This window comes from Echeneis naucrates, chromosome 12 (genome assembly GCF_900963305.1).
Source record: "Echeneis naucrates chromosome 12, fEcheNa1.1, whole genome shotgun sequence".
Classification (NCBI taxonomy): domain Eukaryota; kingdom Metazoa; phylum Chordata; class Actinopteri; order Carangiformes; family Echeneidae; genus Echeneis; species Echeneis naucrates.
This window is the reverse complement of record NC_042522.1, coordinates 4,813,470-4,834,058: the sequence shown is the minus strand read 5'-3', so window position 1 is coordinate 4,834,058 and position 20,589 is coordinate 4,813,470. Positions and strand designations below refer to the sequence as shown.

The 20,589-nt window shown below is 38.0% G+C and overlaps 1 protein-coding gene across 1 annotated transcript; it reads right to left on the bottom strand.

The window, feature by feature from the left end:
• Nucleotides 1–213: 213 nt before the first annotated feature.
• Nucleotides 214–20,525, bottom strand: pnpla7a (patatin-like phospholipase domain containing 7a). Its single transcript, XM_029515616.1, has 36 exons — nucleotides 20,409–20,525; nucleotides 19,969–20,020; nucleotides 19,824–19,898; nucleotides 19,610–19,697; nucleotides 19,367–19,449; nucleotides 18,805–18,905; nucleotides 18,584–18,724; nucleotides 18,341–18,500; nucleotides 17,190–17,270; nucleotides 16,350–16,478; nucleotides 16,053–16,133; nucleotides 15,109–15,238; nucleotides 14,923–14,994; nucleotides 14,729–14,805; nucleotides 14,461–14,616; nucleotides 14,260–14,337; nucleotides 13,623–13,828; nucleotides 13,372–13,503; nucleotides 13,122–13,245; nucleotides 12,471–12,584; nucleotides 12,084–12,150; nucleotides 11,790–11,939; nucleotides 11,438–11,501; nucleotides 11,090–11,258; nucleotides 10,198–10,380; nucleotides 9,897–10,015; nucleotides 9,575–9,731; nucleotides 8,353–8,469; nucleotides 8,080–8,149; nucleotides 7,315–7,431; nucleotides 6,935–7,083; nucleotides 6,609–6,761; nucleotides 6,318–6,437; nucleotides 4,717–4,801; nucleotides 4,075–4,190; nucleotides 214–3,385 (listed from the first exon to the last, which is right to left on the bottom strand). Exons 2-36 carry the CDS (start codon nucleotides 20,017–20,019, stop codon nucleotides 3,263–3,265), a joined length of 4,038 nt encoding a protein of 1,345 aa, XP_029371476.1. The 5' UTR covers nucleotide 20,020; nucleotides 20,409–20,525; the 3' UTR covers nucleotides 214–3,262.
• Nucleotides 20,526–20,589: the final 64 nt, after the last annotated feature.

The window sequence follows — 20,589 nt, the reverse complement described above, 5'->3', positions numbered from 1 at the left end:
AGCAGCAATAGTATCATTCCAGTTTGTCAAATGTGTAACATTTGTTGTTGAAAAATGGAAATCTGACAAAACATGCAATCTGAAGGTAATTTTCATTATTTTAAATTGAATTTGTTGCATCTTAATTGGGGATGACAATGGTGATTTTTTTAAGCACTAAATAGTCAGACTGCTAATCTGCAAAGTCAGAATGTAAAATGAAAAACATTCTAATTAAAATAATAGAGTGGTTTATTAGTAACATTTGATTATTAATCACAATATTTATCAAATAACACATATATAGACAAATACTTGATGCCATATTGTAAAAAATGTCTTCATCATTGAATGGAAATCATCAAAACACACGCCATATGAGGGAACGAGTGGTATATTTTCCATACAGGTCTTCTAAGGCTTTGTTCCATCAACTCCGTGGCACACTTCCACACATTCCTTCTGCCAAACAATATCAATTCATTGTGCTCACCTTTTGGAAACAACCTAAACACCCAGTGCTAACTCCGTCACCTTATTGGTAAACAGCAAATGTTATCCTGACTCCCCTTTGTTCACATTCTGTGACCCGACTCATGAACATGACACAGCTTTGCACTGACTGCATACACATGTAATGCTGTAGGCACTGTGGCAACAGTAGTTCACAGTTTCATACAGAGTTACACATCAAATGGGAAGAAAAGAAAGGTTGCATTGTTGGCATTGATGAAATATTATTTGGGGCCTGGTTAGCTTGTGGCATAGTATATTGAAATTGTCACCTGTAATAACAAATAAACTACAATACATAAATGCCAAAAATATATTTGTGGTAATTTAAACCCGGTGTCACAGCTATATCCCTGTCTGCCAGAGAGAAGTGAAAATATCTTTCAACTGGTTAATGTTTTTGCTTTCCATTTTCTTTAAAATATCAAATTATTGCCTGTGCGCTGTTATCTGACTTTCAACCACTGTTCAGGCTCTAGTCATCCCTTAAAGCTGAAATAATATGTTGAGCAACAAGAAACTATGCTCAGCTATCAAGCCATTTAAAAGTAGCATTACTTTTCTAAGTTGTTTTTCTTGCGACAATTCCAGCTCCTCAGATGTGAGGATTCATTGCTTTCTCCATATTACATTTGCACTGTAAATAAAAACATTGTCACAACATAACAAACACAATGTCTTTGGGTTTGGACTGAAATTGTGATTATCATTATTCAGTTCCTGACAACAAAAGCTGAAACTGTAAATTAAATAAAAAAAGTTAAATAAATCATTACTGAGGATAATCTTGAAATATTAACCCAATAAATATGGTATATAGTGACTCACATTAAAGAATCAAGGCCTATATAATGAGTGGTTAGTTTCACTGTGCATTGCACTGCATTTCTGGAATGATTTTTCAGCTTTTATCTAGTTAGTATACATGTCGTAACACATTCTCTTATTAAAAATGTGAAAAATACAGACTTATTCAATTATTTCACTGTTAAATATGGATGTAATAAAAATCATCTTATTGTTATGATGCCATGAAACTTTAGTTTGCAGTTTCAAAACAAAACAAAAAATATGTTATCACTTGGAAACAACTCAAAAATGTCTTGAGGAGCCAAATAATTTGCATTTCATCATGTTCCTGTGAAGAACTGTCCCGCTGCTGCAAATAGCCCCTTAGCATAAACTGCACTGCGATGAGTGGAGCTGCAGAGTTCACCAACTGTCTGCTGCTCAGTCTGTGCCTGATAGATTCAAACTAGAAAACAGATGGAGGGAGGGGGCTTCTCGCAAGTCGTGAGGGAAACTAGTGCTTTGAAGTGGATCGCAATTATCACATCCCTCTATGCCTCTGTGCTGTGACAAAACTGTGCTGACAGCCATGGCCATAGAGTGCGTGGCTTATTTTGCTCTACTTTTAAATTAGTGTTAGTTGCCATGTAGATGTTGGTGAGGATCATTGTCTTTCTTTAACTCAGATGTCCACACGGACACTGTAATTAGCTCAGCAGTGAAACACATTGAAAGGGGACTTTGAAGCAAAGGTTTCACCCTGTAAGACATCTCCTTCATTTGTCAAACTCTGACTGCTGGAGCCAATTTAGTGCCTTTTCCTTTTTATGGTGTTCCTGGTGAATGAAATTGCCCCGTCTTCACACCTCATCACTATGCACCTTGCTAGGGCAGTTAAGAAATAAGTTGTATATTATGGGATGTTCATTGGGTTTCTGTGCTTGTTCGCAAATCACTTTTTGGTTCAGGCTGTATTTAATATAACCTAATACTAGAAAGGCATCAATTTCCCGTTAGAATGGAAGATTAGGAGTTTTAGCAGTATCTAATAACTCGCCAGTGTACATTTAGGTCCAAATGTTGAACAGGGAAGAAAAAAAAAAAGCATTATATTTAGGCGTTTCTAATATTCTACACAATCAACTATCATTACAATCAACTGTAATCTCAGAAATGAACACTTTTACATTTCTAACAGAATCACCTGAAGATTATTCATTTTGATGACATTGATCCTGTAGGGATTCTAATGATTTAGTATCTGTCCCCTTTAAAACAAAGTGCATCCCTCCCACCAAATCTAGAGTTATGTCCTCATTGTGGACCGGACAGATTGATTTTACCTTCTTAGACTAATTTGAAAGAGGAAATTTTATGAAACCTATATTACACAATTTATATTTTAGTTGTTCAATCATCTTTGAAGATCCTACTGCTTTTAGGTAATGCATTAAGGCTGCCTGTGGCAGAAATCTGTATGTCTTGATAACAAAAGTGTGAAAACAAATATTTTACTTCGGTAAACTGACCCTTTAAACGTTCCAACTCTGGTTAGATTGTATAGACCAATTCTAAGACGGACTAGATACTACATCCTTAATTCTCCCATCCTGTCGTCTTCCACTGGAATGGTGCTATAACATCATAGAGCTATAAAAAGTGATGTTAACCATCTCAATATGAGAAATAACCAACCTTGTAGCTGATCCTGTATGGCTGACTATGTGTTGTACTTGATGCCTGTATTGAAGGTTTGTTTTTGTTTTTTTAAAGAGTTTGTCAAGTTGTTATCACCCAAAACACTAATGAGGCAGGGAACAGAGGGCAACATGTTAACTGTTAATCGTTGTTACTGCGGCAGTCTCAGAGCAGGGAACAGGTGTGGGTCAACGTAAGACAGTCTGGAAGATAAGACATGGCCAAGAGAAGCAGGTTAAATTATTTGAACTGAAGTCATTTCGGCCAGTAACTTAAAGGAGTGTTAGGAGAAGACTTCCTGATTTGACTGCACATCCAGTAGTGTGTCATAGACGGCAGTTGACTGAGATTGACTTCTGGGGAGTGAGGTAATGCTGCACCTGCATCTACTATCCAGCTCTTCATCCTGAGAATCAGAAGCAAGTGGAGACATAAGAGACAAGGGCCTAAATTTACATTTCATCAGAATAACATTCTACAGTTAATGAGATTATCTAGAAGACGTCCTCAGAAATGCATGACCATTCAGACTACTGTTGAAGGATTTTTTCTTTTCAGCAATTTATAAATGTGTATGTTACACTTCCCCCACTCCCTGCATACATGGAAGGGGGGGGGGGGATTTCTTTTGGATTTGGAATTGTGAAAATACAAATCAGAAAGGGCATTAGGGAGATAAAATGTGCCAAATCATTTTTACGTAGCAATAACATAGTCTTTCATATTATATGGTATTTTACTGGGACCTGTTCCAAGTATAATTCCTAGTTTCAAAAATGGATTTTCTCAGATATTTCTTTAATGGCTTGGGCTGGATGCCTCCTATCTATTTTCAATAATTATCCCTTTAGTAGCCTTTTGTGGCTTAATTCCTTGAGAGAGATGCGTATAATTATTTATAATAATTATAAAGTATTTATTGTCTGATTGGAAGAAGTCATACCTTAATTTACTGATGAGCCTAAATACAGACTCATGAATCTCTTTATGTTTGATTCAAAGTCAAAACCTTCCTCAACTTCCTCAAACCCTGGCTGTTAACTACAACTAAAACTAGATCCCATAGGTTCTACACACAAAACCAGAGATTCCCACCGTGTCAGCAGTCTCTTCCCCCTCAGTGTGCTCTCCATATCGATTGCATAGCTCCATGTCAGACAGAGCGCTCTCCACTGCCTCCTCTTCATAGTCAGTGTGGTAGTCTGACTCATCTGATGAAGGGAAGGAGTGGATGGCAGTAGGCAAAGAAGCATGTGGTAGGTGAGTAAATAGGAACATGTGGGGTGTAGAAGAGGAGACAAGAAAAAGTGAGATGGAGATAACTAAGAAAAACAAAATTGGTTGTTGGTTGTTTTGTTTTTTTAGTATTTACTTATACAGGATTTTATTATATTTTTTCTTTTTCAATTTGACTGCAAATGCTTAAATTCAAACGGTATTTTCCCTCAGCATGTTACTACCTCATGTGTGTAGTGTGCACACATAATTAACATACTAAATTTCCCCGCCTTTGGGGTGCTGCAGTCCATCTCCTCTTCCATGTGAAACAAATTCATTTGCTAATGGAGTGTGACATGAAAACAGAAGCCCATTGAAGGACAGAAATAGTAACAGCATGCCTTCTCCCAGACACTGTGTGTACACATATTGTAGAAAAACAATACAAAACAAACTAAAACATATGCTTGTGGGTGTGGCAGACAGTGAGTGAGAGCTGGAGTGTGTCAGTTGATTTACCATTCACTACAGCAGGTTTGACAGGCTCAATGCGGGACACAATTTCTGCCAGGTCAGTGAAGGAAGCATTGGGACATGTCACCACCTGACAGACACACAGATGCATAAACAGTAAAGATACTAGAAAAATATCAAAGCCAACAAACAGATAGAGTCAACCAACTGTGCTCTACAATCACCAGCTGCATGGTGTCAACACCTCATCTGTTAAACCCTTCGGTGAATTCCTGCTTACATACACTGGTGGAAACAGAAGTAGTATCCAGCACTTTCACTAAGGAGAGGAGGAGGGAGCTGATCTGGATAAAATAATTTTCCCTCCATTTAAGCCACATTGTTCAGAAATAGCAAAGCTTTAAACAGTTTTTTGCCCCAATCAGGGGACTTAAAAAAAATAAATCCCTAAATTTCACTGCACCCCTGACTACACAACCAGATGCAGACTTTTTGAGACTCATCTTATCTTTATCTTTCTATTTTCACATTCTTTCAGTCAGACTAATCTGGACTGGTTTGATTTTACTACTTTTATTGCCAATTTATATATTGTATAGAAGCATAGTATGTTACGTAATCATACCGTTTGTCACATTTTGTCAGTTGATCCCTTTTAAATACTGCTGATGCAGCTTTTTTTCCCCTTTGAATTTTTTGTGATACTATTGAACATATAGTGTTGCGTAGAATCCATTAGAGAAAGAGATGCATTATTTCCCCTGAGAGTTGCACCCTTCAGTAGCATTGAAGTAGCAATGAAGAGAAGCCAAATGCCTATGTGGCAAGGCCATTAAGTATGAGGATGGGATTTATTTATAAAACAATCTTTAGCACTATTGCTATTCGTCTCTTCGCTTTTGTTCAGGTGTATTATTTAGTTTGTTGCTTTGAGGCTATTCTTATGACTCTCCTTCATGTAGTTGCTTATGTATGGGTGAAATATCTCATCTGTCTTCATTATTCAATCCTGTTTTGTTGGTCTTATTTTCTTTGATATTGCTAGGGGACAAATCCGGTGTAAAATTAATCTTTCTCTGTACTTCAAGAACAGACTGATTCATAGTTTTAATGTTATTACTTTAACAGCAGTGGAGCTCAAGGCCTAAAATAGGATGATGTTATCAATGAACTGCAGCATACAGTGAGGATATACTGTAGAAAAAATAACAATGAGAAGAAAATGTAAGAATTTCATGAATTACACGGGCAGAGGCTGAAAATGAGTAGACAGGTTCTGAGGAACCTAAAGAGGATGTAAAATTTGTCTGGTAGATTAAAGGGTTTAAATAGCTCAGATATTTAAGGCAGACTGAGTTTCTCTATTTGATAGTACATTGAGCATGTATGATTACTACACTAATCATATATTGTCATATCAATCATTGTCATATTGAGCTGCATTTTTTCTTTTGCATTCTGCTCAAAAGGTTTTATTGAGTTTATAGGGCATTTTCAATTTTAAGTGATGTCTGATAAAAGTTCATAAAGTTATACTGACCCACCATTAAATTGAAACCTTGTGGTTAGTTTAAATTACCTTCATTACACCCTAAATACATAATATTTAAGTGTTCCCATGTGGATTTTCCTCCCTTCAACTTTACATTGTGCTTGCTTTCCGAGTTGTGGAACTCCTCTTGGTGTCTGTCCTTTAGCATTTTCTCCACCACTCCACTGCGACTCCATACATCAAACACAGTCTTGCCATGCTGGTATCCCACTTCCTAGAACAAGGAGACAAACACACCGAAAAATAGGTATAAATGAATTTGAAATTGTGAGTGATTTTGCTATAATATTTGAGTAATGGGAAAACAAAGAGTTAAGAAACAGAAAAAACAGTGACATATGAAGAGAAAATAAATTGAACCACAAGGAGAGTCTCTCAAACTTACAGCAATCTCATCAAACTTGCCAAACTCCAGTGTACGGTATCTGTCAATTGGAGGTCTGATGTACTCGCAGTAGTCACTGTTCTTCACAGACTCCAATTGCCTCACACAGCACACATAGGCCAGTCGAGTCTGAATCTCTGCCATGTTCAACACCTAAGATCACAAGTGTAGAACTGAACATGTGTATCTCTGGGAGAAAAAAAACAAAACAAAACAAAACAAAAAAAAAAAAAAAAAAAAACACTTCCAATATTTGTACAGCTTTTCTACTTTTAAAAAACACCCTTGACAGTATGTTGTGTCTTTATTTTTAATCAATGCATTACCTTAACTTTCTTGGCGAGGGGGTTGAGGCGTTTCCATAGCAGCCACCAGCCTGAGAGCGAGTCGCCATAATTAGTGAGGTTGGTTTCATCCCGGCTGCCTACGTCAATAGCTATCACCACTTTGGCCCCCATGGATCGTGCTACATCAGCTGGGATAAGATGAGAGGGGTAGGAGAAAGTTTTGTGAGGGGGAAAAAATATTCATACGTAAGTAGTTAAATCAGTTAAATCAATCAAAATCAGACTCAGGCTCAACATAATTTTCATCCAGGCTACATACATAGCATGTAGTAGAACAAAATGATGTTTTGACATGAAAATTACATGAACCATCTGCTTTGCCACAGACAGAGGTGAAAAAAAGAGTGAATTTAACAAACCAGGTAGGTTATTGATGTAGCCTCCATCCATCAGTAGGTGTCCATCTTTGGGGTCACAGAGAGGCGGCAGATACCCAGAAAGAGACATGCTGGCACGAACATATCGCCACAGAGAACCTCAAACAGTAAACAGGGAACTTAAAAAGTTCTGTCAATGAAGCAGCAAGTACTTAATACAAAACAACTAAAATGAACTAACAAACAATTAAACTTATGCATAAGCCGAATGAACAGTTCAATTCATCAATGAGGATAGTGGTGGAAAATACTTCAAACAGCTAGAAATACCATCTCAATGTTGTATGCCTCTGCCAATCAGCTGTAGGAAATATGGTAATAATCTGGACCAGAGATGATTGTAGGATGTCACAGTAAAATCAACCTTCAGTATTTTAGGTAAATTATCATTGCTTCATTGTAACCCGTTTGACCTTTGGGTTAAAGTTTGTCATAATTAGCAGGGTTAGGGTTAGGGTTATTAAGTTCTGGAGTGATGTCCACAAACATGTTTTCTGAGGACCATCACAATATCACATTAACAGGAATTGGATGGGCACAGACAAAAAAGGGCATCCAAAAAATAAAATAATAATAGATAATAATAGAAATAATAGAATAAAAATTAACTAAAACTATCTTCAATGACAGCTAAGTAGTAAAACAGGAAAAAAAAAAATAAAAAAAAAATATCAAGCAAATGAGGACTTGGACTTGAATCAAACAAGAACAAGACAATACGTAAAAAAAAACAAACATTGTACTTACCATCAGTATGTACCCTCATGGCTGAGGCAGTGATGTCAGTTGTGATATTGAAATATGGAATCCAAAGGTCCTGCATAAACAAAAGGTTGCATCAAAAAAGATAAACATAATATGAAATAATAAAAAATAATAATATAAAAAATCTGAAAACATTCACCTGTTCGACATTGCAACCAGATTTTTCAGAATTTGAAACAGCTGAAACTAATTTAAGTCCATCTGTCCAATCTCTGCACTCGTCTGTGGGGTCTTTGGTAGCCTCATTTCACTCACCTCAATCTGTTTACTCTTGAAGACATTGCTGATACTGGAGTTGAAAGCAGCACCAGAAAACATAGAGGTAACCGGGTACGTCAGATCCAGAACCTTCTGAAACACTGATGTCATTTGCTAGAGGGAAAGCGAGAAAGAAGAAAGCTCAAGTGGTTTCTGTATTTCACACAACTAAGAGATGGATTATTTTCTTAAGACCAAAGTGGAATTACAACTTCAAATTGAAACTTGACTTTACAGATGACTTCCCAGCTTTTGATTATTTTTTGCAACTTCTTATTTTTCCTTCTTTCTTGTGTGCACACATGCTTTATGACATGTATCCTTTCACAGATAAATTCAAGAAAAATCCTGATCAATTTGACAGATCAGCTTTTCTTGTTTTCACTTTATTCATCTGACTTTGTCAAGGATAGACTACTTTTTCTTTCAACAGTGGTTCTTTCAATTTGATATGAAAGGTGCATCAAGGCAGCCAGCTGCCTCTACAGGGAGAGTTCATAACCAAGGACAGAGTTGGAGCAGGGGGGCTGGGAACAGAGAGCGAGGATAAATCCCACCACATGCTCTGCCTGCAGACAGAGCAGGTGTCTCAAATTAACCATCATGGATGGTCACAGTTTTAAAAACAGAAGCAGAATTGGAGTCTAAAATGCAACAGAAAGAAATATTTAGCTTTTAGAAGGAATAACCATCAGATAGAATGAATAACTCACTGTGGTAAGTCAAGGAACAAGAAAATTTAGACAGCTTGAAATTATTCCTCTCTTTAAAAGATATTGGGTCACACGGAAGAAATCCTTCTGATCATCTTCTCAAGAAACACAACTTCAACTGTTTCTACTAAATGATCCCATTTAAATCATTTGTTTAGTAATCAGCTAATTATTAAATGGCACATTGGGATGAAACATTTGTTGTCAACTTTCAGTGCTCTATAGAGCAGCATGATTGCATGTAACAAGATCATGAAGCATTTAACTGAATCACCCTTGCCTCTGCACACCTTTCCTTACAACTATAGTCACGAGTATATTCCATGCTGAATACTAAAATTAGAAAATTCATTTAAACATTGCTAAGAAGAGACCTTTTTTTTTTCTTTTCAAGTTGTGATGCATATCCAACTATCATTAGCTCTAAATAATAGTTTTGATTACAAGACTGATGCCCCCCCTCTTTTTTGTTGTTGTTGTTTTTTTTTTTTAATTTTGCCTCTCACCATTGCCCATTCTTTGGCCCTTATTCTCATGCGACTGTGGCTGCGGTCCTCAGCATACAGTGCCCCCATCAGGGAACCGATAGAAGTGCCACCAATCAGGTCCACTGGGATGCCAGCCTCGCAGACAGCTCGCATTATTCCTACCTGGGAACAACCTCTGAACAAAAGGGTGGAGAAAAAAATGAGGGGAGTAATAGAAATTTAAAAGGGGAAAAAATATCACGAAATACAACCAATAACGGGTTATAATGTGGGGCTCTGACAATAACAAAATCCTTTCGGCCTAAAACGCAACATATTTAAAATCAGTGGGTAATGTTACCTGGCCCCTCCTCCTCCCAGGATAAGAGCAATAGCATTGCCTGTGAGGACTCGAGCCAAGCGAGAGAAGTCAGAGTGGCGGTCTGTTGGCTTTTCAGACACACGCTGATACAACTCCAACTGAAATATGTAGAAGAAGTAGGAATGAGAAGAATTCTATGAGACTAAATAAGATAAAATGATAATGAAAATACACTAAATGGAGAGACTAGGAGGAGAAAACCCAGAGGAGACAGAGGAAATTGCTTTGATCTGCAGGTGAGGAATAAAAACAAAAACCTGGCCATACTAGTCATTCCTACCAGTTTGGGCAGGCTCCTCTTAGAGAAGACCCTTCGGGGACAGGAAAGGTGCAGGTGCCTGGAGATCCAGCTTCTCATGTTCAGCCAGTCCACAGTTCCTTTGGGTGTGGGACCGTCTTCTCTGTGTAAAAGCACCAGCTGCTTCTGGGCACGCACTGCACTTCCTTCTAACATACGCTCCAGCTAGATGGAAAGATTTGTAGACACACATTTATTAGCTTTTTATATTCTTCACTTTCTCAAGAGTGGCTCATTTGTTGGATGGAGACAATTTTGAACACTAACCCAGAAAATCACTAAAAACTCCTCTCTTCCAGATACTTAATGAATGCAATATCAGCACAGACAGGTACAGGTATGATGGAAATTCCATGTTTATGTTTGGGAATAATCTTAAGTGAGATGTGGGGGATTTTAGATCAATTCCAAAGGGAAACCAACCTTTTGAAACATATTGCTATACCATGATTATTGTATTTATATTCATATTTGACAATAACAGGTAGCAAATTGAGCAATTAGAGCAAAATAGGAAGATTATTTGCGAGATGGACTTCCTTGTATTTCACACACACTTTTGTCACAAGATTATAATAAGTGCAATGTCCCACCTGAGGCATTCTAATTGTCTGCAGTTCATGCATGCAAGTTACATTTTTAAGTAATATTGTATGTTTATGATATCAGTATTTTCTAATTAACCACAAAATATTGTCCATGTAGCCAAAGCATAATGCTCATTGCCACTGTTTTCATTGTTGTATTAAAAGTTAGAAACATAATTAATCTGTGATGTACACAAGCAAACATTGGCTTTACTTGGCTTCTAAACATATTTGTGAACAGCTAAGTTGGTAAATAATTAATATCTAACCCACTCATAACTCCTCACCTCCCCAACAGCAGGGTCCTGCTCCCCTAGTCCCACTATGATAATGCAGTCGGCCTGACGAATGCACCTCTGTGTCCACGGAGTGAGTGTGTAGTCTGTCTGGTAAAGAACGATACGGTGGATGTCTTCCTGTTGGCCCAGCCAGCTAGACAGACGGTATTCATGCACACTGAGGAAAAAATTGGGCCATTAATGGCTGACGGCATTGCCAGCACGTGGTACATTCATTTTCTTGTTGTGCCAATAAAGCATATTTGAACCGAATTTAATGAGTCAGAAAGAGAGATAGCCCCAAAAAAATAAATACGTGAAGAAGTTTATCCAAGATCATTTTGCCACCAAATATACCTGTCTAGGGCTGCAGCTCCAAGTCGCTGTTTGATTATGTCACTGGTCAGCAAAAGAGTGGGCCCTGTATGGGACATGTATCAGTTGCAGTTGTTTAGCATGTGACTATATCCCCCTGATTTATGACAGGTAACATGTATTAGATTACCCCTCTAATGGTGTCCTCCAGCAAAGTCTTGCTCATTATTTTCAAGACCTACTTCCTTAATTCACTGTTTATCGACCCATGTATCTTACTTGACCCAAAACAAACAAACTACTCTTCTCCAGAGTAGTTGTACCTAAGGTTTTCTTAAAAAGATACATATACATGATCAAGAATTGAAATACTTTTTTTAATTTCTCCTTTTACCTATTGCAACAAGTGCATGCTTCAGCTCCAGGCTGAACGCAGTGAGAGGTACTTCCTCTGATACAGGCAGGACTGTCACAGTGGAGAGGTTGGAGGCTTGGTTCCCTGCATCCCATTTACTGCCTGGAGTGTGGAGGGCCAAACTGCGAGCTAAAGAGAGCAAAGTGCAAAAAACAGCGACATTTGTTTAACCTTAAATTACTCAAAGTTCTGAAAACACATAGAAGAAATGCAAATGTGTTGCAACAGCATAAGCCAAAACCAAATACGCACAACACCAACACACGCGCATACCTGTCAAAGGCCCATTGACCTGCTGTAGGATTTTCTGTCCGAGTAAGTGGATCAACCTGGTGACAACCTGATATGCAGAAACATTTTAAAAGCAACAGATTTTTTAATCATCCAACAGAACTTTTTTTTCCTTACCATGTGCACTTTGCTTCCTTTTAAATGTAATTCATTCACAGTATGTGAATATCATTTTAAAACCAAGAAAAAAAAAAAAAAAAAAAAAGATGTAAACACACAATTACTGTTAAATTTCCACTTTGTTCAGGAGAATCTCAATGAACTCACATCATTTTCAAAGAAGTCAATTTCATTAATTTTCCAGGTTTGGTATTCATGAAAATTTACGTTTTTGCTTTCACTGAAGTCAAAATTTGACATAGCTCCTACCTGTGGGAACCTCCTCTTAATGGAGCCGAGAGCTCCTTCCGGTAGCTTGGCCAGCTCAGAGTCTCGGACAGCATGGACCGTGGTGGCTCTGTTCTGATGGGTCAGGGCTTCTACCTGTAGAAAGGTAAGGAAACAAGACAATGAGACAATAATGAATAAATAAACAAAACTATTTGTATATTATACCATTTAACTTTCAAATAATTGGCTTCATGTTACAAGTGCTAGCATATCGTTCACCCTTTTTACCCTCATTCATGTGCAAATAACATAATACAGATTGCTATTTTAATTAATATTCAGTTAAATGTGATTTTAGCTCCATTGCACCTAGTAGTTAGTTACGTTTCCATCCAAGATATTTTAAAGATTTTCCACCCAAGATATTAATATTTTTCATTAATACTGGGATGGAAAACAATATGGATATAGCACACACAGAGTAGTTAGTCAGAAATCAAATCAAATCAAATCAGATTTATTTGTATAGCGCCAAATCATAACAAAGTTACATCAAGGCACTTTACATATAGAGCAGGTCTAGACCAAACTCTTTATAAATTTATTTAAAGAGACCCAACAGATCCTAGTTAGTTAGTTTTTCACCCACTATCCAACACCTGTTTTCATCATTGCTATCATGGTCCTTACCACCCCAATCAAGTCACCACGTCCATATTCTCCTATCAGCTCCTTCTTGCCATCCTCCTTCATGATTACAGAGCGCAGTCGACCACTCAGCACAATGAAAGTACTATCTGATTTTTCCCCTTGCCTGAAAGATATTTAGATACCACACATCTGTAAGTAAGTCTGTGGACAAAAACTTGTCCACAGACTTTAGCTGTCTCCACTGTTGAGTTGTTTGGAGAGATTAAGAAATACTGACTCAGTAAAATACCTGTAGACAGCCCTGCCAGCTTCTACAGCCATCCAGTCGAGGGCAAAGTCTATTTGTCTGACAAAAGAAGACATCCTCTTCACCACTGTGTGAGCAACATTCAGCACTACTTTTGGCTCCACGCGCATTATCCTGAGGAGGAGACGCACAAGAGAATGTAAAAAAAAAATTATAAAAAAAAACTTAAATATCCTTGTCATGAATATGTTATTTTGGATGGAAGAGGGTATGTGTGTGTCAATGTGATTAACTCATAAAAGTGGGTTTTGGAAATGGAAAGAAAGCTGCAGTCTCGCTGGGCTCGGACAGTGAATATAAGGGGCTCGCCGGTGAGAACAGCTAGTTGACCAACAAGCTCTCCGGGGTGTGTAACAAACAGGCGTGTCTCTTCTTCTCGGTCAATCATACGTTGGTAAACATGGAGGAGGCCAGAAATCACAAACTGGATGCTCACTTCCTAAAATATCAGATTAAGAATTAATTTCACAATAATTGTCAACAGTAGATTTAGTTTTCCAATGTTGCATTTGTAGTTTCACAGCAGAATTTCATTGAAAAAACAGAAACATACATGTATATTTTGGCATGTAACTATCTACCTTTTCAAGCTATGAAATTAAGTCTGACCAGCATGTAAAAAAAAAAAAACAAACAAACAAACAACATACACATAAATGGCAGGACTTTACCAGTGACCCTGGTCAAGTAGCTTTATTTACACCATTCAAAGAATGGTGTAAGTAAAATTAAATGCATGCCCAACAATTTAAAGAAATACTGCCCTAAAGTAAAATAATGAAGATTAAAAAAATACATGATAAACACCAACAAATACATACAATCTTTAGCATCATTAAACTGAGCTGCTTAACAAGTTGTTGTACTAACCTGATCTCCCTGACGAGCCACAACAGAACCAGCTTTGACATGATGGAGTGTCACTCTGCCCTCAAGAAGAGTTGGATCCTGCGAAAAAAAAGCAAAAAAAAAAAAAAGGCATGGCAACTAAATCATCATTGCTTTTGTTTTAAAATGATGTAATCCCTGACATGCTTAGTTGATGTTCATTTTCTGTGCTCAGCCTCCAACCTGCAGCTGGATGATTCCCAAGAGGTCCCTCTTAGCAGCCTGGAATATCGCACCGCTCTTACTGAGGTGGATGGTGTCAGAGTGCCCCCCAGTGTCTCTGAAGTGAAACACCTCAGAGGGTGTATGCAGCATTGTCACACTCTTCTTCAAATTGGACTAAAGACATAGACACAAGAACTAAAATGCAATGGATAATGGAATATGGTATTACATCCTCAGAGCCAATCTTTGATGAAAAGATGGTTTGTGGGGGGGGGGGGGGTCTTACCTTCTGAGTGAGAGGACTGGATGGAGACTCATCTATAGTGACGCGGGCTCGTTCACAAGCCATATTCAGGTCATTACCTATAGGGAAGAGGATTAATGTTTAAGAACATCTGTGTGCGTCAGTGTGTGTGTGTCCTTGCAGCTAGTTAAAATGGGCATGTCGTGATCGTTTCTGTTCAAGACAGTGACCCTCACCCACGCAGTCAGTGGGCATTGACATGCAACGTGACTTTCTGTAGCTGTTTGAGGGGCTGTCCTTCACACCATCTGTGTAAGGGTGCAAAATGAAGTGTTAGCACCTAGGCAGTATCAGCGCAACACAAAACACAATTTTGACTGCCATATGGTGCATGTTTGAAATGATGTCTGACATAATGAGACCTGTCTCTGCAGGGCTGTCAATGGTCCCACTAGATAACTCATCCTGAAAATGCAGTCGACGAGTTGTCTTCATAGAATTAGCCTCTCCCATGACACTGTTTATATTGGTCAAGGGCACAGCCTGACTGTCCTGTGAATTAGCAAACAAAACATATCAGATAAAAGTTGCCATTTTAGTTAGTCACAATTAGAATTTAAATTGCAGCAACATTTTTTTTAACAAAACAGAAGAACAGAGAAACTAACAAAGATCATAACTGGGTTATGAGAAAATGAAAACTGTTAAGCAAAAAATAATGTAGGTGGGCAAATAATGGACAGCAACAACACTGATAGTGTAGGTGTTTTAATTTGAATAATTCCAATTAAATAATGAGGTCAGATTGATCGATTAAAAAAGAAAGTGAACCAGCTTCTCAGTAGAGGGCTCAACAGAAGCTAAGTGGCCTGGCTTTGGTGAAAAATAAGTGTCTGAGCATCTACAGTTTAGATTATCACACACATAAGAATAATAATAATCCAAATATATTGGTTTTAGGATGTTATTTAGGCTTATCTACATCTTCTGGAAAAAACGAAAGAGAAGTTTAGTCCAAAAAGGATCATATTAAATCCTATTTTTGGTGGTCATTAAGTCAGACCCATGACAGGTTTCTAAGTTGCTGGGCTTCCTGATTTCTGTGGAGGAGATAATAATAATTTTTATTTATTTATATATTTATTTTTATATTTCATTTCAAATTTATGAAGGACTGGAGGTTATGATCCTGTGCTTAATGTTGTGTGAAATTAGCTAGCATTTGTGATCCAGTGTGCATGTCCCTTTCTGTGTTTGTTTATGTGTGAATTTATAACCATTATTGCCTAGATATACAGTGTGACTCTTGTTGTGTGACTGTGAGTGCATAGACAAGTAAATGTGTGCTAATTAATTTCCCTCCTACCGGATTGAATAGCTCTGTTGTTAGGCCCAGATAATTATGCAACGCCAGGAAGGTGACTCTTTGAAGGCGTACCATGATTATCTGCAATGCACAACAAATCAAATATTGAAGTAAACAAAGCATAACATATTCTATATTAGATTGTATCTGATATAGAATCTGATATGGTATATCTGACATCCAAAAAAGATCAAAATGATTGTGTTTCATTTAGTGATATGCTTCTGAGGCAGTAAAATTGTTTCAATGAAAAACACACAACACATACTGGCTTTTTCTTTGTACATGGTCTGTTACCTGAATGACGCGTACAAGCGTCTCTGGATATTTCTTAAATACAGACTCAAAAGCCGATGCAGGTAAACGTAATACGGTGGAACGAGTGGCAGCTCGCACCAATACAGTCTTGTATGGGGCTGGGAAACCCTGTCAAAGGCAAGAAAAAAAATAAGCAAAGACAGTAGACACTGAAACCTCATCAGCAATTCATAGGAAGGGCATTTTTACCTCTCATTACAGTTGCACATACAGTTACTACTGTATGTGAAAATGTACTTCAGTATAAATGCAATGATTTCTATTGAAGCATGCTACTATCTTTGAACAATGGAAAAAGTCTCAATAGCTTCAGGATTATTAATTTCATAATTATATACAATTTTTCTTTGCTTTAATTTCTATACGTTTAAGAATTTTCAATGTAGGATCAATGGGTTAGTCTCATATATAATCTGATCTGAGCAATAGCAACATGGATACTTGAAAGTATATCAATTATCAATGGGAAAAAAAACTATTATAGACCAATTAAATATGTTCCTAACCATTGGAGGAACTTAAATTTGTTTTAAATAAAACCAAGTACAATTAGTTTTGTTTGAATGGACGAGCTAAGAAGAGTTTGTGACAAAATGGGAACAGCATAGAACATTCCCTGAGTAAAATATGAAGACATGAGTGTAAGAGATGAGCAAATTGAACTGAAAGAAAAGTACAAAAATAAATGTCTCTAATACATGACAAATACATGACCGGTGGAGAAAAGCCTCAACATGGACACAAACAGATCAAAATACCGAAGAGTACAAAATCAGACGATCCCCTGACATTAAGACAAAGGAATACGAAGTAACTCACAGTGATGACATCCAGAATACTCAGCAGACTGTGGACGCTGTCTCCTGGAAGTACATCTTTTACTGGTGGTTCTGTGCCATCCTTTGAAAAAAAGAAACATAAATTCAAAAAAATTAATCAATCAAAAACAGGAGACAGTAGAAAGGGGTTCGCGCTGTTGGATGTGTGTTTGATTCCCAGGCCTGTTTGCATGTGCTCCCTGTGCTTTCATGGGCCCCCTGCATGTACTCTGGCTTTCTCCCCCAGTCCAAAAGGGATACAGGATTAGGTTAGTAGGTTACTCTGAATTGGCAAGGAGAGGTTAAGTAATTAAACTATGGAATTGGATGCCAGTCATGATTTTTTCATAATGATGGAGATAAGATAAGCAACCACAGAAAGAAATATCTGAAATTAAGTTGGGGGTTTTTTTCCCAGAGTTGTTATAAAAAGAGAGTTATGGAAAAAACAAACAAACAAACAAACAAACAAACAGATATTTGATAAATCAAATGAATTTAGTCAAATAAAAATGCTCATGTTCTCTCTCTAAGCAACAGTGAAAGACCAATGCACACATTGATAACCAGCAGGCTAGACTAGTGTAATACACTCCATACTGGCTTGTACCATAAACAAGCTGCAGAGTGTTCAAAATGCTGCAGCTGGAGTTTTGACAAGGACCAGTAGGAGAGCAGACCTCAACCAAATTTTAAGAGTTTTACACTGGTTGCCTTTTAGTTCATGTATTGAGTTTAAAATTCTTTATATAGTTTATAAGGGCATGCATGGCCTTTTGCCTCACTAAATCTTAGTGATTCTTTTAGTCCACAAACACCCAACTAAAGACCGCTCAGATCATCCAGGCCCTCTGTTTTGATTGTTCCACCCAGTTGAACTAAAACATTTGGTGATGCTGCTTTTTATTATGTTCACAGACAGTAGAATCTGCTAGAGGATCTGAGAGGAGCTGAGGACATAGAGATTTATTGCTGAAAGATCTTAGGTCTGCTAGTGTGCATTAATCTTAACATTGAAGTTATTTTTTTATTGGTCGCTTACAATTTGTGTTTCAATCTCCTTGATGTTTTTTTGCATTTGTAAAGCACTTTGTATTGCTGTTTTATGAAATGTGCTATATAATTAAAACCTGACTGATGTTATCGACATACGTTCTCCTGGATACAGAGCTCAAGTCTTCCGTCCTGAACCACGTAGATGCTATCGTCATCATCTCCTGGCCTGAACAAACCTTCGCCCTCCTGCAGCTCAATAAACACCATGTGGCGACACAGCTCCAAGAACAAGGGCTTCTCAAAATGGCCCAGGACTCTACAGCAAGTTACAGGACAAAAACATAATGAAGGAAAAACAATGGAAAGCTAAATCTGTAGAAATCTTGTTTATTTGTCTACCTGACATTCTTCAGCATGTAGAGAACCTCAGAGGGCAGGTTCGAGCTCTGTACATCAAACTCGGTTAGATCAGCTTCCAGCAGTGAGGGAGGGGGTTCCTTGGGCTGCAAGGTGGGAGGATCTTTACGGATCCTTAGGATTCTGTTGAAAGGGCCAGGTAGATCAAATTCCAATATTTCAACATACTGATCTTATTTTTTAGAAGTATTCTAAGTGCATACTTGCGAGCTATGCTGAGAACTTTGGTTCTTTTGCGTATACGCTGCGGTTGTTTTGATACCGAGGTGGAGGTGGTGGGAGGTATTGAGGACAGCGTCTGGACCTTAAAAACAAGAATCCCATTAAGGTTTTAATGTTTACTGTTTTTACTGCAAACAATCACATTTCACAAGTTTGTTTGAAACAAATGTACAGCTAAATACTGAGTACAGAGGAGGGGCTAAAATTAAAAATGTAATTAAAACCGGGGGTAGTATTAATATCAGATCTCTATTCATTACTAAGCAAAATGTATGAAAGTAACTTTCTGTCCTACTGCATTAGGGTGCAGAATAACAAAGTAATAGTTACAGTGGTTCAAGTAGAGTGTTTTCACACATGGTAGCAAGAATATTCTTTCTTGGGGGGACAGATTGCCTTCAGTAATATGCAAAGAAAATGTAGAAATTTCATATTTTACAGCACAGCTAAAGGTAATACATAATTTATTTACCTAATGTGTGTATAAAGAAGAGGTACGTGCTTGTCTACGAGTATGACACAGAGATTTAAATGGAAATGTACCTTTCGCATGATCTTCCTTCCATAGAAGAGCACTTTATCTCTTTTTCTGAAACGGTAGTGAGGTACACCAGGCTGCTGTTCACCTGTAGATCAACAAAAACAACATTCAAATGAAATTAAGAAGATTTCACAAGCTATACAAACATTTCTACAAGGGGCCTTTAAAGTACAAAAGAAACTAATTAAACAACAATTACAGTATCTGAAGAAATACTAAGTTAGGGAAGCGGTTGGATAACTCACGAGCTAGCTTGAATCTCTTGTAAAGAAACAGCACCACAATGCCAATCAGTGAGACAGCGACTACAGCGCCAATCAGCACCCCAGTGAGCTGGAAAACAGATGAGAGCATCACATCAACATTATAGCCATGTGGGACGGCACAAGGGCGTTTCGACTGCATTTCCAAGTATTGTCTCTTTGATGATAATCACACTTTTTCAGCCCTCTCTCGTACCATAGTGGTCTGCATCCTCTTTTCTACAAACTGCTGCACTCGTGCTCTGATGTCATTCTTACTGGTCAACAGCACCTAAAAAAAACACGGATTAGCTCAGTTTTTGACTGATTTGACCTGTTTGAAAAGGCACTGTGGCACTTACTGAGCTGGCCCATTTGCACAGGTCTCTATCATCGTCTCCGCTGCAATCCATCCTGAAAGAAAACAACACTTCATCCCAGCTGCGAAGCTACCTTCGGATGGAATCTCACAGACACAGCAGCGATATTTTGACAATAAGTTACATTTTTATCGGGGGGGGGGGGGGGGGGGGGGGGTCGTTGTGGAAAAGGGGAAACTAGAAAAGAAGAACATGGATTTGGAGGTCAGCAGAATTCTGCCTGACAGTTTCGTATATTTAGTTACATATGATTAAAGAACGATAGCAGTCTGCTGTTTTATAGTTTTAGTTTTTCACTTCATATTTTCTCTACGTATTAGCTTTAGCTAACAGCTGACAGACCGACGGTAGCCGTCAGAGCGGTTATTGCAGATAACCAGAGTCAGCTGTGTTACACTGACAGGAACGAAAACAAGTCTTACTTTCAAAGATGTCCGTCGTCCTTCTTCAGGCCAAAAACATTTCCGAACATACGATGGAGCGAAGTTAGCAGCTAACAAAGTTTTCAGTGTGTAGTCAGTTGCTTAGCTCCGCCCTTGTTTCCGCGTCCACCAATAGCGTGTTGGATATCTGCCGTTGCCTTGGTACCAATGAGCGCAGTCG

Bases quoted from the DNA above. Each gene is read 5' to 3' on its own strand.
- pnpla7a (XM_029515616.1), bottom strand. From the start codon at position 20,019: ATGGATTGCAGCGGAGACGATGATAGAGACCTGTGCAAATGGGCCAGC. The intron at 19,450-19,609 runs GTGAGTTATCCA...GTTGATCTACAG, and splicing joins CAAGAGATTCAAGCTAGCTC to GTGAACAGCAGCCTGGTGTA. The intron at 18,501-18,583 runs GTAGACAAATAA...AACTTGCTGTAG, and splicing joins TACATGCTGAAGAATGTCAG to AGTCCTGGGCCATTTTGAGA.